This window comes from Schistocerca gregaria, chromosome 3 (genome assembly GCF_023897955.1).
Source record: "Schistocerca gregaria isolate iqSchGreg1 chromosome 3, iqSchGreg1.2, whole genome shotgun sequence".
NCBI classification, from domain to species: domain Eukaryota; kingdom Metazoa; phylum Arthropoda; class Insecta; order Orthoptera; family Acrididae; genus Schistocerca; species Schistocerca gregaria.
The window spans coordinates 453,475,221-453,493,054 of record NC_064922.1 but is presented as its reverse complement, the minus strand read 5'-3'; the positions used below and the strand labels follow the sequence as shown (position 1 = coordinate 453,493,054).

The 17,834-nt window shown below is 45.0% G+C and overlaps 1 protein-coding gene across 1 annotated transcript in view; it reads left to right on the top strand.

Moving 5' to 3' along the window:
* Positions 1–13,179, top strand: part of LOC126354293 (uncharacterized) — an 82,203-nt gene extending 69,024 nt beyond the window's left edge. Inside the window, exon 5 of the mRNA XM_050003840.1 lies at positions 12,153–13,179. Coding sequence (XP_049859797.1) covers positions 12,153–13,041 — 889 coding nt within the window. The 3' untranslated portion in view covers positions 13,042–13,179. The remainder of the gene's footprint in view (positions 1–12,152) is intronic.
* The last annotated feature ends 4,655 nt before the right edge of the window (positions 13,180–17,834 follow it).

Below are 17,834 nucleotides of genomic sequence, written 5' to 3'. Positions count from 1 at the left end.
CCACATTGATTCGCCTCACAGCTCCATCAAGGCGTGGCTGATCATGACGCCGGAACAGCTCAACAAAGTGTACATTGGTGCCATGAGTCAGGGAAGCTATCTTGTCCAGGTCACCACCTATTTCATATGCCCCATCCCTGTCCAAACTGTTTCCCGCCCCACCCACTATCACTACATGGTCCTCTTTTGTAAAATCCTTACATAAAGACCCTAGGTCCTCTATCACATGACTTAGCCCTGCATTTGGTTTGAAGATACTGGTGGCCTGGTACGCTGCCCCTAAACTTTCCTGTAACTGAGGGCCTACACCTCGCCCATGGCTACTACCTAGCAGCAGCACTTTCTTCTTCCTAACACTTTGTACATTCCTAGGCTTCTTGGCCTCGGCTGAAGTGTGCTGCACATTTCCTGCTCCTCGTTCTACCTGAGGCTCTTCTCCACTTAACTCTGGCAGTGGCAGATACCTGTTTTTGGTGTTGATGATAAAACTATCAGATGGCGTTCTCTTTCTTCCTATCCTCCTACCAGCTGCCAGTTCCCAACCACCCTCCTCCCCCCTATTTCCCTTGATCCTTATCAGTTCCTTCCTTGCTTCCTCCAACTGTGCCTGAAGGGCACAGATTTTCCTTTCCTGCTCCCCAATCAAAATGTTCCTACTGCATACTCTGCAGTTCCAGGAGAGAGCCTCTTCTGTTCTCCCAACATTCTCCCCACTGCATCCCCCCAGTGAAAATATATCCTACAAGATTGGCAACAAATCTCTCTACTCACTACCCTATAACAGCTCCCACATTTCTCACTCATGGTCAGTTTCGAAAGAATAGTTAAGTTTAAAGAATGTTTTAAATTTGTCAAGGTCGCGAGATTGTATGTCTGCAAGCAAAAAAAACGACACAAAGATCTTATGTGCGGTGGTTGTTGTTTTTCTACTGATTTAGAGATGCAAAAACAGAATAATGAATTTGTAATTACTTTGCTTTTAGAGAATTTAAGTTATCACTGTGAGTCAGAATCTTGTTCGCCGATGTCATGCTTGTAGTTTCAGCACATTTTGTAACGTACAGTACAGATGGTACGTTCATTGTGAAACTGATGATATTTGTAATTAACTGTAACTAATGTAAATAAAAAATTACACAGTGGTGTGATTTTCTTCCTGATATCTCCTTAATCTGGCTTCTCCGACTCTAGGTTCCCTACCTTAAATTGTTCAGTGGAGCTTGCTCTATGTTCTTTTCAGTTTTTCCACGCTGTTACGGAAACACCCTCTATACACCATAAATACTTAGCTATAGTTTGACGAGAGGGTGAGACCCTGGAGCAAAAGTTCTGAACACTAGTATAACCTAACTCACTGAACGCTGACTAACTAATCTACCAAGTGTTCAGTCTGGACTGCTGTCGGTGACATTATCTAAGTTAAGGTTGTCAGTAGGTGTAGACTGCGACACTTGGTAGTGATTGCGGCAACAGCAAGATTGTCCAGTGATATCTCAGATATGTGACATCGGTAATCATTTGATAACCTATAATAACAGTATACGAAGAAATACATTCGCCAGTAAACAGCAGTGAACCGCCCTGAAGAGGATCGCAGCAAGCCGGCAGTTCAGCTGTTTTAGTAGTTTGCAATGGCGCGGCCCAGTAGCCAAAATTATTTTATTCAATATGATGATACTTGTTGATAAATGAGACTGCGACAACTGGAGATGAGACTGCAATTGCTAAGTGGAAGGGCACGGCCGCAAAAATCTGGTTCAGTGTAAGAATGTTTACCTGCGATCGAGAGCTAAATAAACTCGTACACCTGCCTAATATCGTGAGGGCCCCCGCGAGCACACAGAAGGGCTGCAACGCGACGTGGCATGAACTCAACTAATGCCTGAAGTAGTGCTGGAGGGAAATGACACCATGAACCCTGCAGGGCTGTCCATAAATCCTTGAGAGAACGAGGGGGTGGAATCTCTTCTGCTCAGCACGCTGCAAGGCATGCCAGTTATGCTCAATAATATTCATGTCTGGGGAGTTTGGTAGTGTAAATGTTTAAACTAGAAGAGCCACTCTGTAGCAAGTCTGGACTTGTGGGGTGTCGCATTGTCCTCCTGCAATTGCCCAAGTCCGTCGAAATGCAGAATGGACATGAATGGATGCAGGTGATCAGATAGGATACTTACGTTCGTGTCACCTGTGAGAGAACGTATCTAGACACATCAGGAGTTCCATATCTCTCCAACTGTACACGCCTCAGAACATTACCGAGCCTCCATCAGCTTGAACAGTCCCCTACTGACATGCAGGATCCATGGATTCATGAGGTTGTCTTCATACCCATACATGTCCGTCTGCTCGATACAATTTGAAACGAGTCTCGTCCTACCGGGCAACATATTTCCAGCCATCAACAGTCCAGTGTCGGTGCTGACGGGCCTAGGCGAGACGTAAAGCTTTTTGTCGTGCAGTCATCAAGGGTACACGAGTGGGCCTTCGGCTCCGAAAGCCCATATCGATGGTGTTTCGTTGAATGGTTCGCACGCTGACAGTTATTGATGGTCCAGTACTGAAATCTGCAGCAATTTGCGGAAGGGTTGCACTTCTGTCACGCTGAACGATTCTCTTCAGTCGTCGTTGGTCCCGTTCTTGCAGGATCCTTTTCTAGCCGCAGCGAGATTTGATGTTCTGCCGGGTTCCTGACGTTCACGGTACACTCATGAAATGGTCGTATGGGAAAATCCTCCACTTCATCGCTACCTCGGAGTTGCTGTGACCCATCGCTCGTGCTCCGACTATAACTCCACGTTCTTAACTCACTTAAATATTGCTAGCCAGCCATGTAGCAGCAGTAACCGATCTAGCAACTGCCCCCGAAAGTGTTGTCTTTATAGGCGTTGCCGACCTCAGCGCCGCATTCTGCCTGTTTACATATCTCTGTATTTGAATACGCATGCCTATACCAATTTCTTTGGCGCTTCAGGGTATTTGACTTATGAAGGAAGCGCCTACAATGGCTTCGAATATAACGGTAGGCGGGTGGATGGGACTATTTATAAGCATAATAAGGTTCCTGATATGGGTGCCACCTACATCTACATCTACATCCATACTCCGCAAGCCACCTGAAGGTGTGTGGCGGAGGGTACATTGAGTACATCTATCGGTTCTTCCTTTGATTACAGTCTTGTATTGTTCGTGGAAAAAAGGACTGTAGGCATGCCCCTGTGTGGGCTCCAATCTCTCCGACCCCATCATCATGGTCTCCTCGCGAGATACACGCGGGAGGGGGCAATATACTGCTTGACTCCTTGGTGAAGGTATGTTCTCGAAACTTCAACAAAAGCCCGCACCGAGCTACCGAGCGTCTCTTCTGCAGAGTTTTCCACTGGAGTTTATCTATCATCACCGTACCGCCTCCGCGATTACCAAATGATCCTGTAACGAAGCGCGCAGCTTTCCCTTGGATCTTCTCTATCTCCTCTATCAACCCTGCCCGGCACGGATCCCACACCTCTGGGCAGTACCCAAGCAGTGGGCGAACAAGCGTTTTCGGATTGCATTTCCTTAGGATTCCTCCAATGAATCTCAGTCTGGCATCCGCCCCACCGACGATCAACCCCATATGATCATTCCACTTGAAATCACTCCTTCTGCGTACTCCCAGATAATTCATGGAATCAACTGCTTCCAGTTGCTGATCCGCTATATTGTAGCTAAATGATAAGGGATCTTTCTTTCTGTGTATTCGCAGCACATTACACTTGTCTACATTGAGATTCAATTGCCATTCCCTGCACCATACGTCAATTCGCTGCAGATCCTCCTGCATTTCAGTACAATTTTCCACTGTTACAATCTCTCGATATACCACAGTATCATCCACAAAAAGCCTCAGTGAACTTCCGATGTTATTCACAAGGTCATTTATGTATATTGTGAATACCAACGGTCCTACGACACTCCCCTGCGGCACACCTGAAATCACTCTTACTACTCTGTCTACAAAGGCTCTCTAGGCAGATTTTGTCAATAGCCTGTGTGATGACTGACGCCATGTGGCGCCATGCTGGAGACTGCCTGGTGTGTGGTGCATTTATGAGTTCGCCTGCGTACCGTATCTAAAGGCGTACACAGCAATTAAGTATTGCACTCAGTCTCTTAAATAAACTTATGTGCAAAACGTAAAGATGAAAGTAACTTTACTCATATGTCACTGACAAATAACACAGATGAAACTGGGATCATACATAGAGGGAACTGCTACAGTATAGCACAGAAAGTAACTGACCGAAATACATAATGAGACGAACAGAAATAACATTTTAATTCGGAGGTAGTAATTACACTGAAGGCACATCCCCTGGACATTACAAAAGGCAGAATATGATTCTTAATAGGTTTTGTGATCATTACGGCCGGTACTGTATGTTCTACGTCGTTCTGCATTGCTGGCCACAAGGCTGGTAATGTCTTATTGTGGTGGGGCATTCCATTCCCCTACCAGCGCTGCTGGAAACTGTTTTATTGTCGTTGGTGCACGTGGACGTGCTGCAGTACTTCTCCCAAATGCATCTCAAACGTGGTCGATCGGATTTAGGTCGAGGAACGGGCAGGACAGTCCATTCCCCGAATATCCTCTCGTACCAAGAGCGTCGCCACCTACGCAGTTCGATGCGCTCGCGCATTGTCATCCATAAGAACGAAGTGCTCTGAACAGACCCACATGACGAGGGATACAGTACCATAACAGCATTGAGAGGTGAGCGTACCGTGTTCAAAGATTTGGAGGTCAGTATGCCACTCCAACAATATGCCTCTCCACACCATATCACTTTGAACACCAGAACGGTAATGTTCGACAATGTTCCAGGGTCAATTACGCGTTCCCACATCTCACCGTATCAGTATACGCCCAGCACTGTCGAACATGATAGTTTTGATGGTCCAGTTGCGGTGACTGTTCAGTTATTGTCTTTGTTCGTCTCATTGTGTATTTTTTTCAATTTCCTTCAGCATTGTACTGTAACACGTCTATCTGTGTACGTTCTCCAAGTTCAATCAGGCACGTGAAAGATACTTTCACTCTTAAGTTTGGCACACCACTGCCCATGGCGACAGTTGGAAAATCGTCCACTCTGTCTACAAAGGCTCTCTAGGCAGATTTTGTCAATAGCACCAGGGCTGTGGTGGATGACATGAGATAGAGGAATGCTTAAGAAACTTAAGTAATTGATAAGAACCACATTGGTCCATTTAATAGCAAATTGCGGGTTTAAATAGATTGCAACTAGAGTGCTCAACAACTAATCAGTTTTGTATTAAAATGAGCGAAGGCTCCTCCTGCGAAAGAAAGAAGAAAAATTAACTGCTCTACGAACTGTAATTAGTCATTCCAGTACAAAATCTGATACCTTCTGTGTACAGACTACATAATAATTAATGACGAACTGTTGGTATGTGGGGCTACTCTGCATGATTGTTTAAAGTTGTATTTTCCGGCTTACATCCCAGTTAATTTAAACTAAAATCAAATTTAGAATTAGTTTTCAAAATCGACTTGCCAGTTCTTTTCCTGCAACACCTTAGTTCGCAGAAAGTCTAATGCCACGGGAGTTAAACGTAAGACTCTGTAATAGCCGACAATAAATGTGGAACTAATAACCTGAAAGGATGCAAGTGCCTGTTGCAGTCTGTGAATGATAGAGAGTATGATCCAGATGAAGCATGGCTTCATTTATCTGGTTAAGTGAACTCACAGAACAGCATGTCGGATTTGTGAATCATCCCGTCATCAAAACACTCGTAGCACTGTCATAGACAGATCGATGGTGTGTAACCTTGCTTTGTTTGGCTTCCGTCCAGAGGACAGCCCCATCCACCAAACCCACAGGTCTCCTCTCTGTAAGTCCATCTTTATACGGATAGTTGCGGGACCTCGGGTGTTCACTGTAAAATGTCGAATTAAAACACCTCCAGCCGTCTAAATTTCCAGTTGTATTTTATTTGAGCAACCAGTTTCAGCACTACATTACGCCATCTTCAGGCCTCCTGACCGACGTCTAGGAAGACTCCCACCTCTGGTCTAGTCAAAACAGGAGCAATTATTCATTGACTGGTATCCGTAAATTTATTCTTAAGACAGCGATCCCATCCATCATCACTTGCCGACGATTCTGTGAGGACCAGAGGTATGATCTATAGCGTCGAGCACATATCTGAGCAAGCTGCAATCAACACAAAATTAAATACACTGCTGGCCATTAAAATTGCTACACCACGAAGATGACGTCCTACAGACGCGAAATTTAGTCGCCAGGAAGACGATGCTGTGATATGCAAATGATTAGCTTTTCAGAGCATTCACACAAGGTTGGCGCCTGTGGCGACACCTACAACGTGCTGACATGAGGAATGTTTCCAACCGATTTCTTGTACACAAACAGCAGTTGACCGACGTTCCCTGATGAAACGTTGTTGTGATGCCTCGTGTAAGGAGGAGAAATACGTACCATCACGTTCGACTTTGATAAAGGTCGGATTGTAGCCTATCGCGATTGCAGTTTATCGCATCGCGACATTGCTGCTCGTGTTGGCCGAGATCCATGACTGTCAGCAGAATATGGACTCAGTGGGTTCAGGAGGGTAATACGGAACGCCGTGCTGGATCCCAACGGCCTCGTATCAGTAGTAGTCCAGATGACAGGCATCTTATCCGCATGGCTGTAACGGATCGAGCAGCCACGTCTCGATCCCTGAGTCAACAGATGGGGACGTTTGGAGACAACAACCATCTGCACGAACAGTTCGACGACGTTTTGCAGCAGCATGGACTATCAGCTCGGAGACCATGGCTGCGGTTACCCTTGACGCTGCACCACAGACAAGAGCGTCTGCGATGATGTACTAAACGACGAACCTGAGTGCACGAATGGCAAAACGACAATTTTTCGGATGAATACAGGTTCTGTTTAGAGCATCATAATGGACGCATCCGTGTTTGGCGACATCGCGGTGAACGCACATTGGAAGCGTGTATTCGTTATCGCCATACTGGCGTATCATCCGGCGTGATCGTGTGGGGTGCCATTGGTTACACGTCTCGGTCACCTCTTGTTCGCATTGACGGCACTTTGAACAGTGGACGTTACGTTTCAGATATGTTATGACCCGTGGCTCTACCCTTCATTCGATCCCTGTGAAACCCCACATTTCAGCAGCATAATGGACGACCGCATGTTGCAGGTTCTGTACGGGCCTTTCTGGATACAGAAAATGTTCGACTGCTCCCGTGGCCAGCACATTCTCCAGATATCTCACCAATTGAAAACGACAGGTCAATGGTGGCCGAGCAACTGACTCGTCACAGTACGCCAGTCATTACTCTTGATTAACTGTGGTATCGTGTTGAAGCTGCATGGGCAGCTGTACCTGTACACGCCATCCAAGCTCTGTTTGACTCAATGCCCAGGCGTATGAAGGCCGTTATTACGGCCAGAGGTGGTTGTTCTGGGTATTGATTTCTCAGGATCTATGCACCCAAGTTGCGTGAAAATGTAATCACATGTCAGTTCTAGTACAATATATTTGTCCAATGAATACCCGTTTATCATCTGCATTTATTCTGGGTGTAGCAATTTTAATAGCCAGTAGTGTGCATTCGTAGCAAAGTGGACGCCAGCCGATACACGCCAAACGCTCATGTTAGGGATCAGCTCGGCGAAACATCCGTCTCTATGTACATGAAGAAGAAGTCTGAAAACCTCTTAGGCACACACTACCCCTACGCTTCAAATAAAAGGCCTATCTTTGCAACCAACTCTCAGTTTAGGCTATGATAGAGTGCAGATAACAGCCACTGCTCCAAAAAATCGTTCAGATACATAAATACCGCAATCTTCTCTATTCATTGAAGTCATGCTGGAAGTTGGAGAGGCTTCCCTGTTGTGCATCATGAGATAACATCCAGACACCGAGACGTTGTATTCCCTTGCATGAAGCTGTTAATTGTCGGAAAAAAAGATTGCTGTATGTTGTTCACATATCTATTACCAGTTATAGTTTGGTGGAAAAAAATTGGTCGAGTTATTCGTGTTGGACACTCCTACTTTCACACAGTGCAGAATAACCGATGAGGATCTTCAGAATTCTAATGTCGATTGTTCTACGAATTCAGTTTCCCCGACAAATGAAGACGTACTTCATCACAAAAAAGACTTCAGGATCAAATGCTGACTTGAATAGCTCGCTGCACTACTGACATCGAACAGTAGTACTTGAATTGATCAGCCGATGCACTAACGCTACATTTTAAAGTGTCAATTTGAGAACATGCTGAAGTGCTGGGATTTCTTTCCAAGGCCACTCCTGATAAGCCTCATTTATTCTCGGCTAAAACTGATAAGCAATTTGCCGCAGTATCCGACCAATGGCTTGGAACGTATGCGGTTATTAGAGCCTGCTTTAGGGTATTGGTTCCTGCGAAAAAAAGGCAACCACAATGTATGCATCGTATGTGAAACACTCAGTCGTTACGAAATTTTATGGGTATCCTCTTGAATAGTTCATTGTCAGGCTCCCTTATCCGCTAACGTGACAAAAGTCATGGGATAGCAATATGCAGAGATATAGATGGCGGTAGTATCGCTTACACAAGGTATAATAGAGCATTGCATTGGCGGAACTGTCATTTGTACTCAGATGATTTATGTGGAAAGGTTTCCGACGTCATTATTGCCGCATGACGGGAATTAACAGACTATGAAAACGGATTGCTAGTTGGAGCTAGACGGATGACACATTCCACTTTGGAAATCGTTAGGGAATGCAATATTCCGCGGCCCACAGTGTGAAGAGTTGCCGACAATACCACACTTCACACATTAATTCTCACCACGGACAATGCAGTGGCCGACGGCCTTCACTTAACGATCGAGAGGAGCGGCGAGCGTGTGTAGCTGTCAGTGTTAACAGAGAAGCACACTTCGTGAAATAACCGCCGAAATCAACGTGGAACGTACGACGTAGGTACTCGTTAAGACAGTGGGTGAAATTTGGCGTTAATGGTCTGTAGCAGCAGATGACCGTCGCGAGCGCATTTGATAACAGCTCAAATGGCTCTATGGGACTTAACATCTGAGGTCATCAGTCCCCTAGACTTTTTTTTAAATTCTTTATTCAAATCATTATTATTATACAAATTAACCTAGTACCTAAATACGTTAGTAGGTCCTATTTTAACAATTACAATTTACAATCTGCAGCTTTCACTTTTTAACACTACAGGTTGATACTATACTGCCTTCATCACTATGAGGATTATTCTACTATTATTTACTACGCATGTTGTCATGATTATTGAATTGAATTTTTTACTACTGTTAGACTTTAATTCCACTATTAACAAGTTACTACAACTACTCTACCTGCAGCGTCACAGGTGTATCAGGAGATACAAACCTAATTTTGCTGGCCTTTCCCACTGAGCTAATCCCAGTGGGAGTGCCCCTGGCACTGGGCTGGCCGATGACTCAGTCGCTGGATTTCTGTACTAATATTATTATGCTAGTTTTGAACCTGTAACTAATTTATATCTACTGTCCTGATTGGTGCGTTGTCAATTCCGGTGATGATGTACTACCCTCCCCCGCCTCCCCCCAACCTAGTCCTAAAACATGGCGGGTTCCAGCCGTGAGGCGGCTGGCCAAGTCCATGTCCTGGCGGAACAGGGAGGGTGTACGGAGTCTAAGTCTGGTGTTTTTTCATTAATTGTTCCTCAGGTACTCTTTGAGGACTTTGCTTGAGATTGCATCTGCTAGGTTATTCAGGACGTTGAAGGTGTCCTCTTGCCTGAGCAGGTGGTGCGTGTCGTTGTTTGGTAGTTGTTCCCTAAATTGTTGTGCAACGTCGTCGAAGAGGGGACACTCGTACACCACATGGTCTGAGGTGCCCTGCACTGCTCCACAGTCACACGCTGGTGTGGCCCTTTTCCCAAACCGACACAAATATGTCGAATTGGGTTCATGCCCAGAAAGAAAGTGCAGCAAGCTTCTAGTTGATTTGATGTATGTAAGTTTTAAACGTTATTGTGTTTTTGGAAGTAGCTCATGTGTTCTTCGCCCTGTCTCATTGTTGTTGCAAAGATCCTGCCATAATTCAATTCTCCTTCTTTTAATGCTTGGTTTATCTCCTAGATATCTTGGTTTATCTTCTCCCCTAGACTTAGAACTACTTAAACCTAACTAACCTAAGAACGTCACACACATCGGTGCCCGAGGCAGGATTCGAACCTGCGACCGTAGCAGCAGCGCGGTTTCGGACTGAAGCGCCTAGAACCGCTCTGCCACAACGGCCGGCTTGATAACAGCGCGAGGTCGCCTGTAGCGAATCTCCTGGGCTCGTGATCATATCGGTTGGTCGCTAGAAATCTGGAAGACCATTGCCTGGTCAGATGAGTCCCGATTTCAGTTAGTAAGAGTTGGTGGCAGGGTTTGAGTGTGGCAGATACGCCACGAAAGATGTACCCCAGTTGTCGACTAGTACTGTGCAAACTAGTGGTGGCCGCATTATGTTGTGGGCTGTGTTTACATGGTACGGGCTAGTTCCTCCGGATGTTCGCCTACTTGGAGACCATTTGCAGCCATTCGTGGACGTAGTGTTCCCAAAAAACGATGGAATTTTTATGGATGGGAATGCGCAATGTCCCCAGGCCCCAATTGTTCGTGATTGGTTTGAAGAACATTCTGGATGGCTCGAGCGAATGGTTTGCCGCCTAGATCGCCCCACATGATCCCATCGAATATTTGTGGACATAAACGAGAGGTAAGATCGTGCGCAAAATTTTGCACAGGCAACACTTTCGCAATTATGAACGGCAATAGAGGCAGCAAGGCGCAGTATTCCTGCAGGGGACTTCCAACGACTTCTTGAGTTCATGCCACTTCGAGTTGCTGAACTACGGCGGGCAAAAGGAGGTTCGACACGATATTAGGCGGTAACCCATGACTTTTGTAACCTCAGTATACATGGCCCCGAAAACAAATCGTTTCGGAGCTAATCGTCACCTCAGTTTATTTCTGTCCCCATACGTTCCCCTTTCCCAGAACTGCTTGACATTCTTAAAACATATAGCACCATTCATCCTTTCTATGTATTAGGAATCTATGTGAATCTTAATTCGTTGAACTAATCAAATCCCATTCCTTATGGTCAGGTAGCCTCCTTTTTGAGTAGAATGATTGTTGATGGATTCGCATTTCAGTCTGTTCCATAGAGAAGGCTCTCACATTTTATCTGCGTAGTCTCGTATGGTGAACCATTCATAAACTCATTCTGGATCCCCATAATCTCTGGATAGCTGTTATAAGTTATGTGACGGATTAGAAAGTAAAACTTTTAAGATTATTATCCTATTAGAATATACATTATTGCATTACAATATGCATCAAGTAATCATAACTCTTTTTGTCAGTAAAAAAAGTTGAACATATATTGTTCACATATTTATTTCAAGTTATGATTTGGTGGAAAAACATTGGTCCTCGAATATTGCCTCTATTTTGTTTTGCTCGTGGTACTGTACAATCTTTCCTTTTAACATGCATTTCACAAATTTATTTCCATCTGGGGCACATCGAATGGTGTAATGGAATCTTGTTGAAAGGTTGTGTCTGGAAAAATTGATTAATTAGCTATTAGGGTTGTTTTTCACAAAGAGGTGTTCACAAGTCTCCATACGCTGAAAATGGACGTCCGTGCTGCAGTATTATAAGTTCTGTATACAAATGATTTTTTCACTGCGTATGGTGGTGTTTTTTTTTCGTGTGTGGTGGAAAGTACACAGTGCAGTAACAGCTTTTTGCAGCTAACTAAGTATTAGCCCCCCGATATTTGCGCTGATAAAAAGGGATCCGCAAGGCTTGTGTAACGTATTGTCACCAATCATTGGTACATTAGTTTAAACTGATGCTTGCATTAGTTTACGTACTGTGAATGATACCAGGTACAAGTTGTGGCCCAGCAAGAATGGTAAGTAGAGCCGAAACTATTGATAGTCTCTCTCTCTCTCTATACCCCGTCTCTCCCACCAACTCTTTTTTTCTATTTGTCAAAATGCTGGTATGTTTCATTATGTCTGACCGTAATACTGTTATTTGTTCTTACAGGTACATACGGCAGGCAACCTTAGACTTATTCCATGAAATTGATATGCACCACATGCACGCTCTTCAGAAGCTTCGAAACGACTTAGAAACTGCTAACATGGCTGACATATGTTACGTAACTGCAAGGGAGAGGAAAAGCTGCCAGGAGGAGAAACGAAGGATCTGGCAGAGGTATGACGAGACTGTGGCAAAATTCAAAAAGATAATCGAGGAAAAGGAAATGGATATAACCGTGACGAGGCTGGAGATCATGAAAGGAAGGTCTGAGGCCTTAGTGTGGCAGGAAAAGGTGGATGAAATTTTGCAAGAATTTCAGAAGTTCGTCGCCTTCGCTCTGAAGTCTCTTCCAGAACATTCCGCCTTTTTGATAGACAGAAAGAGACTGCTTGACGCCGTCAAAGATAAGATTAAAGGAACGGCGTGGAAGAAGGTTACGGATGCGATGGAGAGTCTGTTCAACGCGGTTATGGAGCGTATATCTGAACACGAGCGCGAAGAAGAAGCGATTAGGGAAATCCGTGAAGCAGAGGCAGAGCGAAGACGACAGGAGAGTACTGCTGCATTTATGCGAGGTGAAGTTATCGATTTAGTACCTACGGCAGACCAGATAGATGAGCACAGGCAGAAGCGCAAAGAGAGTACGACTGCGTTCGTGGAAAAGGAAGTTATATTGCCTGCCGCTGTTGCTGCCGCTCCCACGACGTTCGTGCGCGACGAAATTGTAAAGGCGATACCTCCTGTTGCCGTGCTGGAGACTTCCAAAACGAAGAGGAAGGAAAGGGAACGAGTTGTCCAATTTGCTCGTGATGAAATTGAAAACTTACTGACAATTTTCCGTAAACATCCTAGCATGGCGGACTTCGTAGCGCCGCCTCTAAATACGGAATAAAGCTTTTCACTGGATGTGAGATGTATTGTTTTGTTATGGCCATTACATCTTCAGAGTGTATATGCGGACAAGGAAAAAAAATCCCCGGTTTTTTTCCGGATTTCCAGATTGAAAAATACACTTTCCCGCGGGCTAAAATACGTTTTTTACTTGGTAAGCGACAGTATACTTTCCCTCGGGATCGTAAAACTTATCAATCGTTTGAATGGTTAAGATTTTGTACACCGGCGTAGAGCCTCCCGCCACTTTAGGAAACGAACCCCAGAAAAAAATGCATTTATGAAGGATCTTTGATTTGCACCAACATATACGCTGCATATTTTCGTATTACAAAAGTATATAGTCGAACCACCAAATATAGAACGTTAGTTTCTGAAGCATTGAAATCGAGCTCGCGATGCGCTTTTGTAAGCCACTCATAGCTCATGTCACGTGATATCGTGAGCCGATGATAGCTGATATTCATCGCGTTTACATGGGGCTCCCAAAACCGGATTCCGTAAGCCGATCTCCCTGGGTGGTCAAGTAAACACTTAAAAATCTATTCTGGAAAAACGCTTCTGGTTGCCGGTTTTCCAGTTCCGCAATCGATTTTCGCTACATGTAAACGCAACCGGTATTGAAACGTGCTGGGACTGTCATGTTTCGTTTTGTTTTTAAAATTTCAGCTAGTACTGACGGAGTGGCTTTTTGTACAGTGAAGGATAAGAAGAAAAATTAGACTGAAGCTGTTTGCACCTCGTCTAACTGAAGAGAAATAGCGATTGTGCTGACTAAATCATAAATTACATCTGCTGTTTTCCAGACGCCGTAGTTAAGTGGGCTAGCAAATCCGCTTCAGACCTTCACATGTAAACACAACAACGAAAAACGGTTTCCGAAATTCAGTTTTCGTTTTTCGCAAGATGTGTCGCATGTAAAAGTAGTGATTAAGGGCATAGGACACTTTATGTAGTCAGCCTATAGTAACATCACTGTTAAGTAGCACGAACACACAAATAGGAAAATTAATGTACATAGTGTAGCTACAAGAAGATCTAAGGTTTCACATATAATATTTGTCTTTTTGCATGTGTTACACTTCGATACATCACACAAATGTGCCTGTACAATTTTAAGTAATGACGTAAATGTCTGGTCTTCTGGGCTCTTAATTATTCTAAGTGGCCTGCCCTCAAAGTGTTAAGCTTTAAATCAAAATCAAACGCACTCTGATTAAAGAAATTCATAGCTCATTCGCACACTTAACATAACTCATATTGTGTAAAATGAAATGAACTTCAAAAGTAACGCTTTTCAAACGACCAACTGCAATATTTTCCCGCGACCTGTTAGAACTCGTTACCACAGTTGTCAGAGAGCGCCAGGAAAGGGCGTTACTGTGCCTGCGCAACCACGATGAAGTAGGTAGCCAATATGTTCGTACTTTTATGGTATTAAGAGATCTTACATTACGTCATAAACGAAACAGGACATCGAGAATACTCCAAGAGCATCGGAATTTCGTAAACCATATTAAAATCCATAATTCGACTTAAAGAGCACATTCATATGTCCATATCTACTTTTAATCACACACAGGAATTGTCCCTAGGTTTGTGCATATAAAATCATTCTGTCGACAACCAGATACAAAGAAAATTGCACCAGGTAACACAAAATCCCTAGTCAGAACATTATTCCCTGTATAAACACACACACACACACACACACACACACACACACACACACACACACACTGCTCCCTCAAGCGCAACTCGTGGGTCCCACGCAGAGAGTCGTTGCAGTGAGCCTTAGCAGCTCCGGCCATCTGCCCAGCGCAGCTCAGTCACTGGCCGCAGAGAGGTGTGCAGCCGGTAGGCTGCGAGTTCGCGCCCTGGTCCCGCCTCTGAGGACGGAAGCTTGCAGTCCGCCGGACGGTGTCACCCAGAGAGCGGAGGCTAGCAGCCCTCTTGTTCCTCACGCTGGTGCAGCCTCACCACAGCTAAGGTACGTCTACGCAGCGGAGGTTGGTGATAGTTCCGGCGTGTCGACCGCCAACATCCGTCACCAAAAATTCGTTGTAATTGCCCTGCAACTTAAACAATTGTCATTCTGTCCACTTCTAGAAGTGGACAGAATGGTGACACAACTGCCCGATATAAGCCTCTGGGCTAGCTTATTTACCATCTTTTCACTAGATCTCTGACGTAGTTCCTCTGGGAGGAGGGGGGGGGGGAGACAGTAAGAGCGCTATTTAATATTTACAACGTCAGCTATCCTCAGCCTGCTTTAGCCTCTCTACACACAGGTCACTAGGCGCTGTTGTAATTGCAACATACGGGATCTTCACAGCATGTCGGTGCCCTGTGCTACGCTGATTATTTCACACTTGCATACAGTGCCACAGGGTTGTGGTTTCTCGCGTAAAAGCGTAGTCGTAAACCTGTCTCACAGAATCGTTTGTTAATACACTACTGGCCATTAAAATTGCTACACCACGAAGATGACGTGCTTCAGACGCGAAATTTAACCAACAGGAAGAAGATGCTGTGATATGCAAATGATTAGCTTTTCAGAGAATTCACACCTACAACGTGCTGACATGAGGAAAGTTTGCAACTGATTTCTCATACACAAACTGCAGTTGACCGGCGTTGCCTGGTGAAACGTTGTTGTGATGCCTCGCGTAAGGACGAGAAATGCGTACCATCACGTTTCCGATTTTGATGAAGGTCTCATTGTAGCCTATCGCGATTGGGGTTTATCGTTTCGCGACATTGCTGCTCGCGTTGGTCGAGATCTAGTGACTGTTAGCAGAATATGGAATCGGTGGGTTCAGGAGAGTAATACGAAACGCCGTGCTGGATCCCAACGGCCTCGTATCAGTAGCAGTCCAGATGACAGACATATTATCCGCATGGCTGTAACTGATCGTGCAGCCACGTCTCGATCCCTGAGTCAACAGATGGGGTCGTTTTCAAGACAACAACCATCTGCACGAAACAGTTCGACGACGTTTGCAGCATCATGGACTATCAGCTCGGAGACCGTGGCTGCGGTTACCCTTGACGCTGCACCACAGACAGGAGCGCCTGCGATGATGTACTCAACGACGAACCTGAGTGCACGAATGGCAAAACGTCATTTTTTCGGATGAATCCAGGTGCTGTTTAGAGCGTCATAATGGTCGCATCCGTGTTTGGCGACATCGCGGTGGACGCACATTGGAAGCGTGTATTCGTCATCGCCATACTGGCGTATCACCTGGCGTGATGGTGTGGGGTGCCATTAGTTACACGTCTCGGTCACCTCTTGTTCGCATTGACGGCACTTTGAACAGTGGACGTTACGTTTCAGATATGTTACGACCGTGGCTCTACCCTTCATTCGATCCCTGTGAAACCCTACACTTCAGCAGCATAAGGGACGACCGCATGTTGCAGGTTCTGTACGGGCCTTTCTGGATACAGAAAATGTTCGACTGCTCCCGTGGCCAGCACATTCTCCAGATCTCTCACCAATTGAAAACGTCAGGTCAATGGTGGCCCAGCAACTGACTCGTCACAGTATGCCAGTCATTACTCTTGATTAACTGTGGTATCGTGTTGAAGCTGCATGGTCAGCTGGACCTGTACACGCCATCCAATCTCTGTTTGACTCAATGCCCAGGCGTATGAAGGCCGTTATTAAGGCCAGAGGTGATTGTTCTGGATACTGATTTCTCAGGATCTATGCACCCAAATTGCGTGAAAATGGAATCACATGTCAGTTCTAGTATAATATATTTGTCCAATGAATACCCGTTTATCGTCTGCATTTCTTCTGGGTGTAGCAATTTTAATGGCCAATAGTGTATCAACACTGCCTTGGTTGCCATCCGATGCGACGATCAGTCCCTTAACTACTACCTTCCAGCCATAGCTGACCGAAATTTACAAGAATTCCACAAATTCACGACTGTACTTATTCGTTGCGCAGCGTATCTCCTTCCTTCCGAAAACATTCATCCCAAATCTTTAACATCATGCTCCCACTCAATTACCTCAGCTCAAATAATTTACGTATTCACAACATCTCCTGAATTCACAATACGGGGCTTCTGCTCACACTTTACGTCTACCGTATACCCCTTCCCATACTAATAGCTTCCCCGACCAACGCTATTCAACCAGTCTACTGGTAATCGGTGTTTTGATACATCCACAACCTGTGCTCTTTTCCGTCTTAGCCAGGAATACAATACGCAAAAGCGTTCTAGAAACACGCCACTACTGGTGGCTGACATGCTCATCACTAATGCTTTGTGCTCCTGTTTTTCCCAGAACTGGTGTACATGCTGTCACATTTGTTTCATAGACATTCCCCCTTGTGGGACTCTATTAGTTTGTCCAAGGACTACCAAAGCTGTGGATTGAATGTGTTATTTAAGAATGTTAAATTTTGAACGGCTATTACTCTCAGAGATCCTTCTGAACAATACAACGTATTCTGCCACAGTGTCAAAACAACTGAGTCTATAAGCACAGTCAGAAGACGAAAATTCGTCCCGACTACCTCACAACTTCGTGCCATTAATGATCATTCCGCTTTCCTGAAGCTTAAGTTTTTCCAGTCCTACTGGTCTCACTCCTTCATAGCAATTCATCCATACAGCTTCCTTCGTGAATACGGAGTATAAGCAATGTGTACCCGTGCTCTGGAAGCACGTTCGGGGTAGCTGGGACTCCTTGCCATAACTCGTCCCATTTACTTCCCCCAGAAGCAAACTCGCTTCACATATGAAACTTCCTGGTAGATTAAAACTGTGTGCC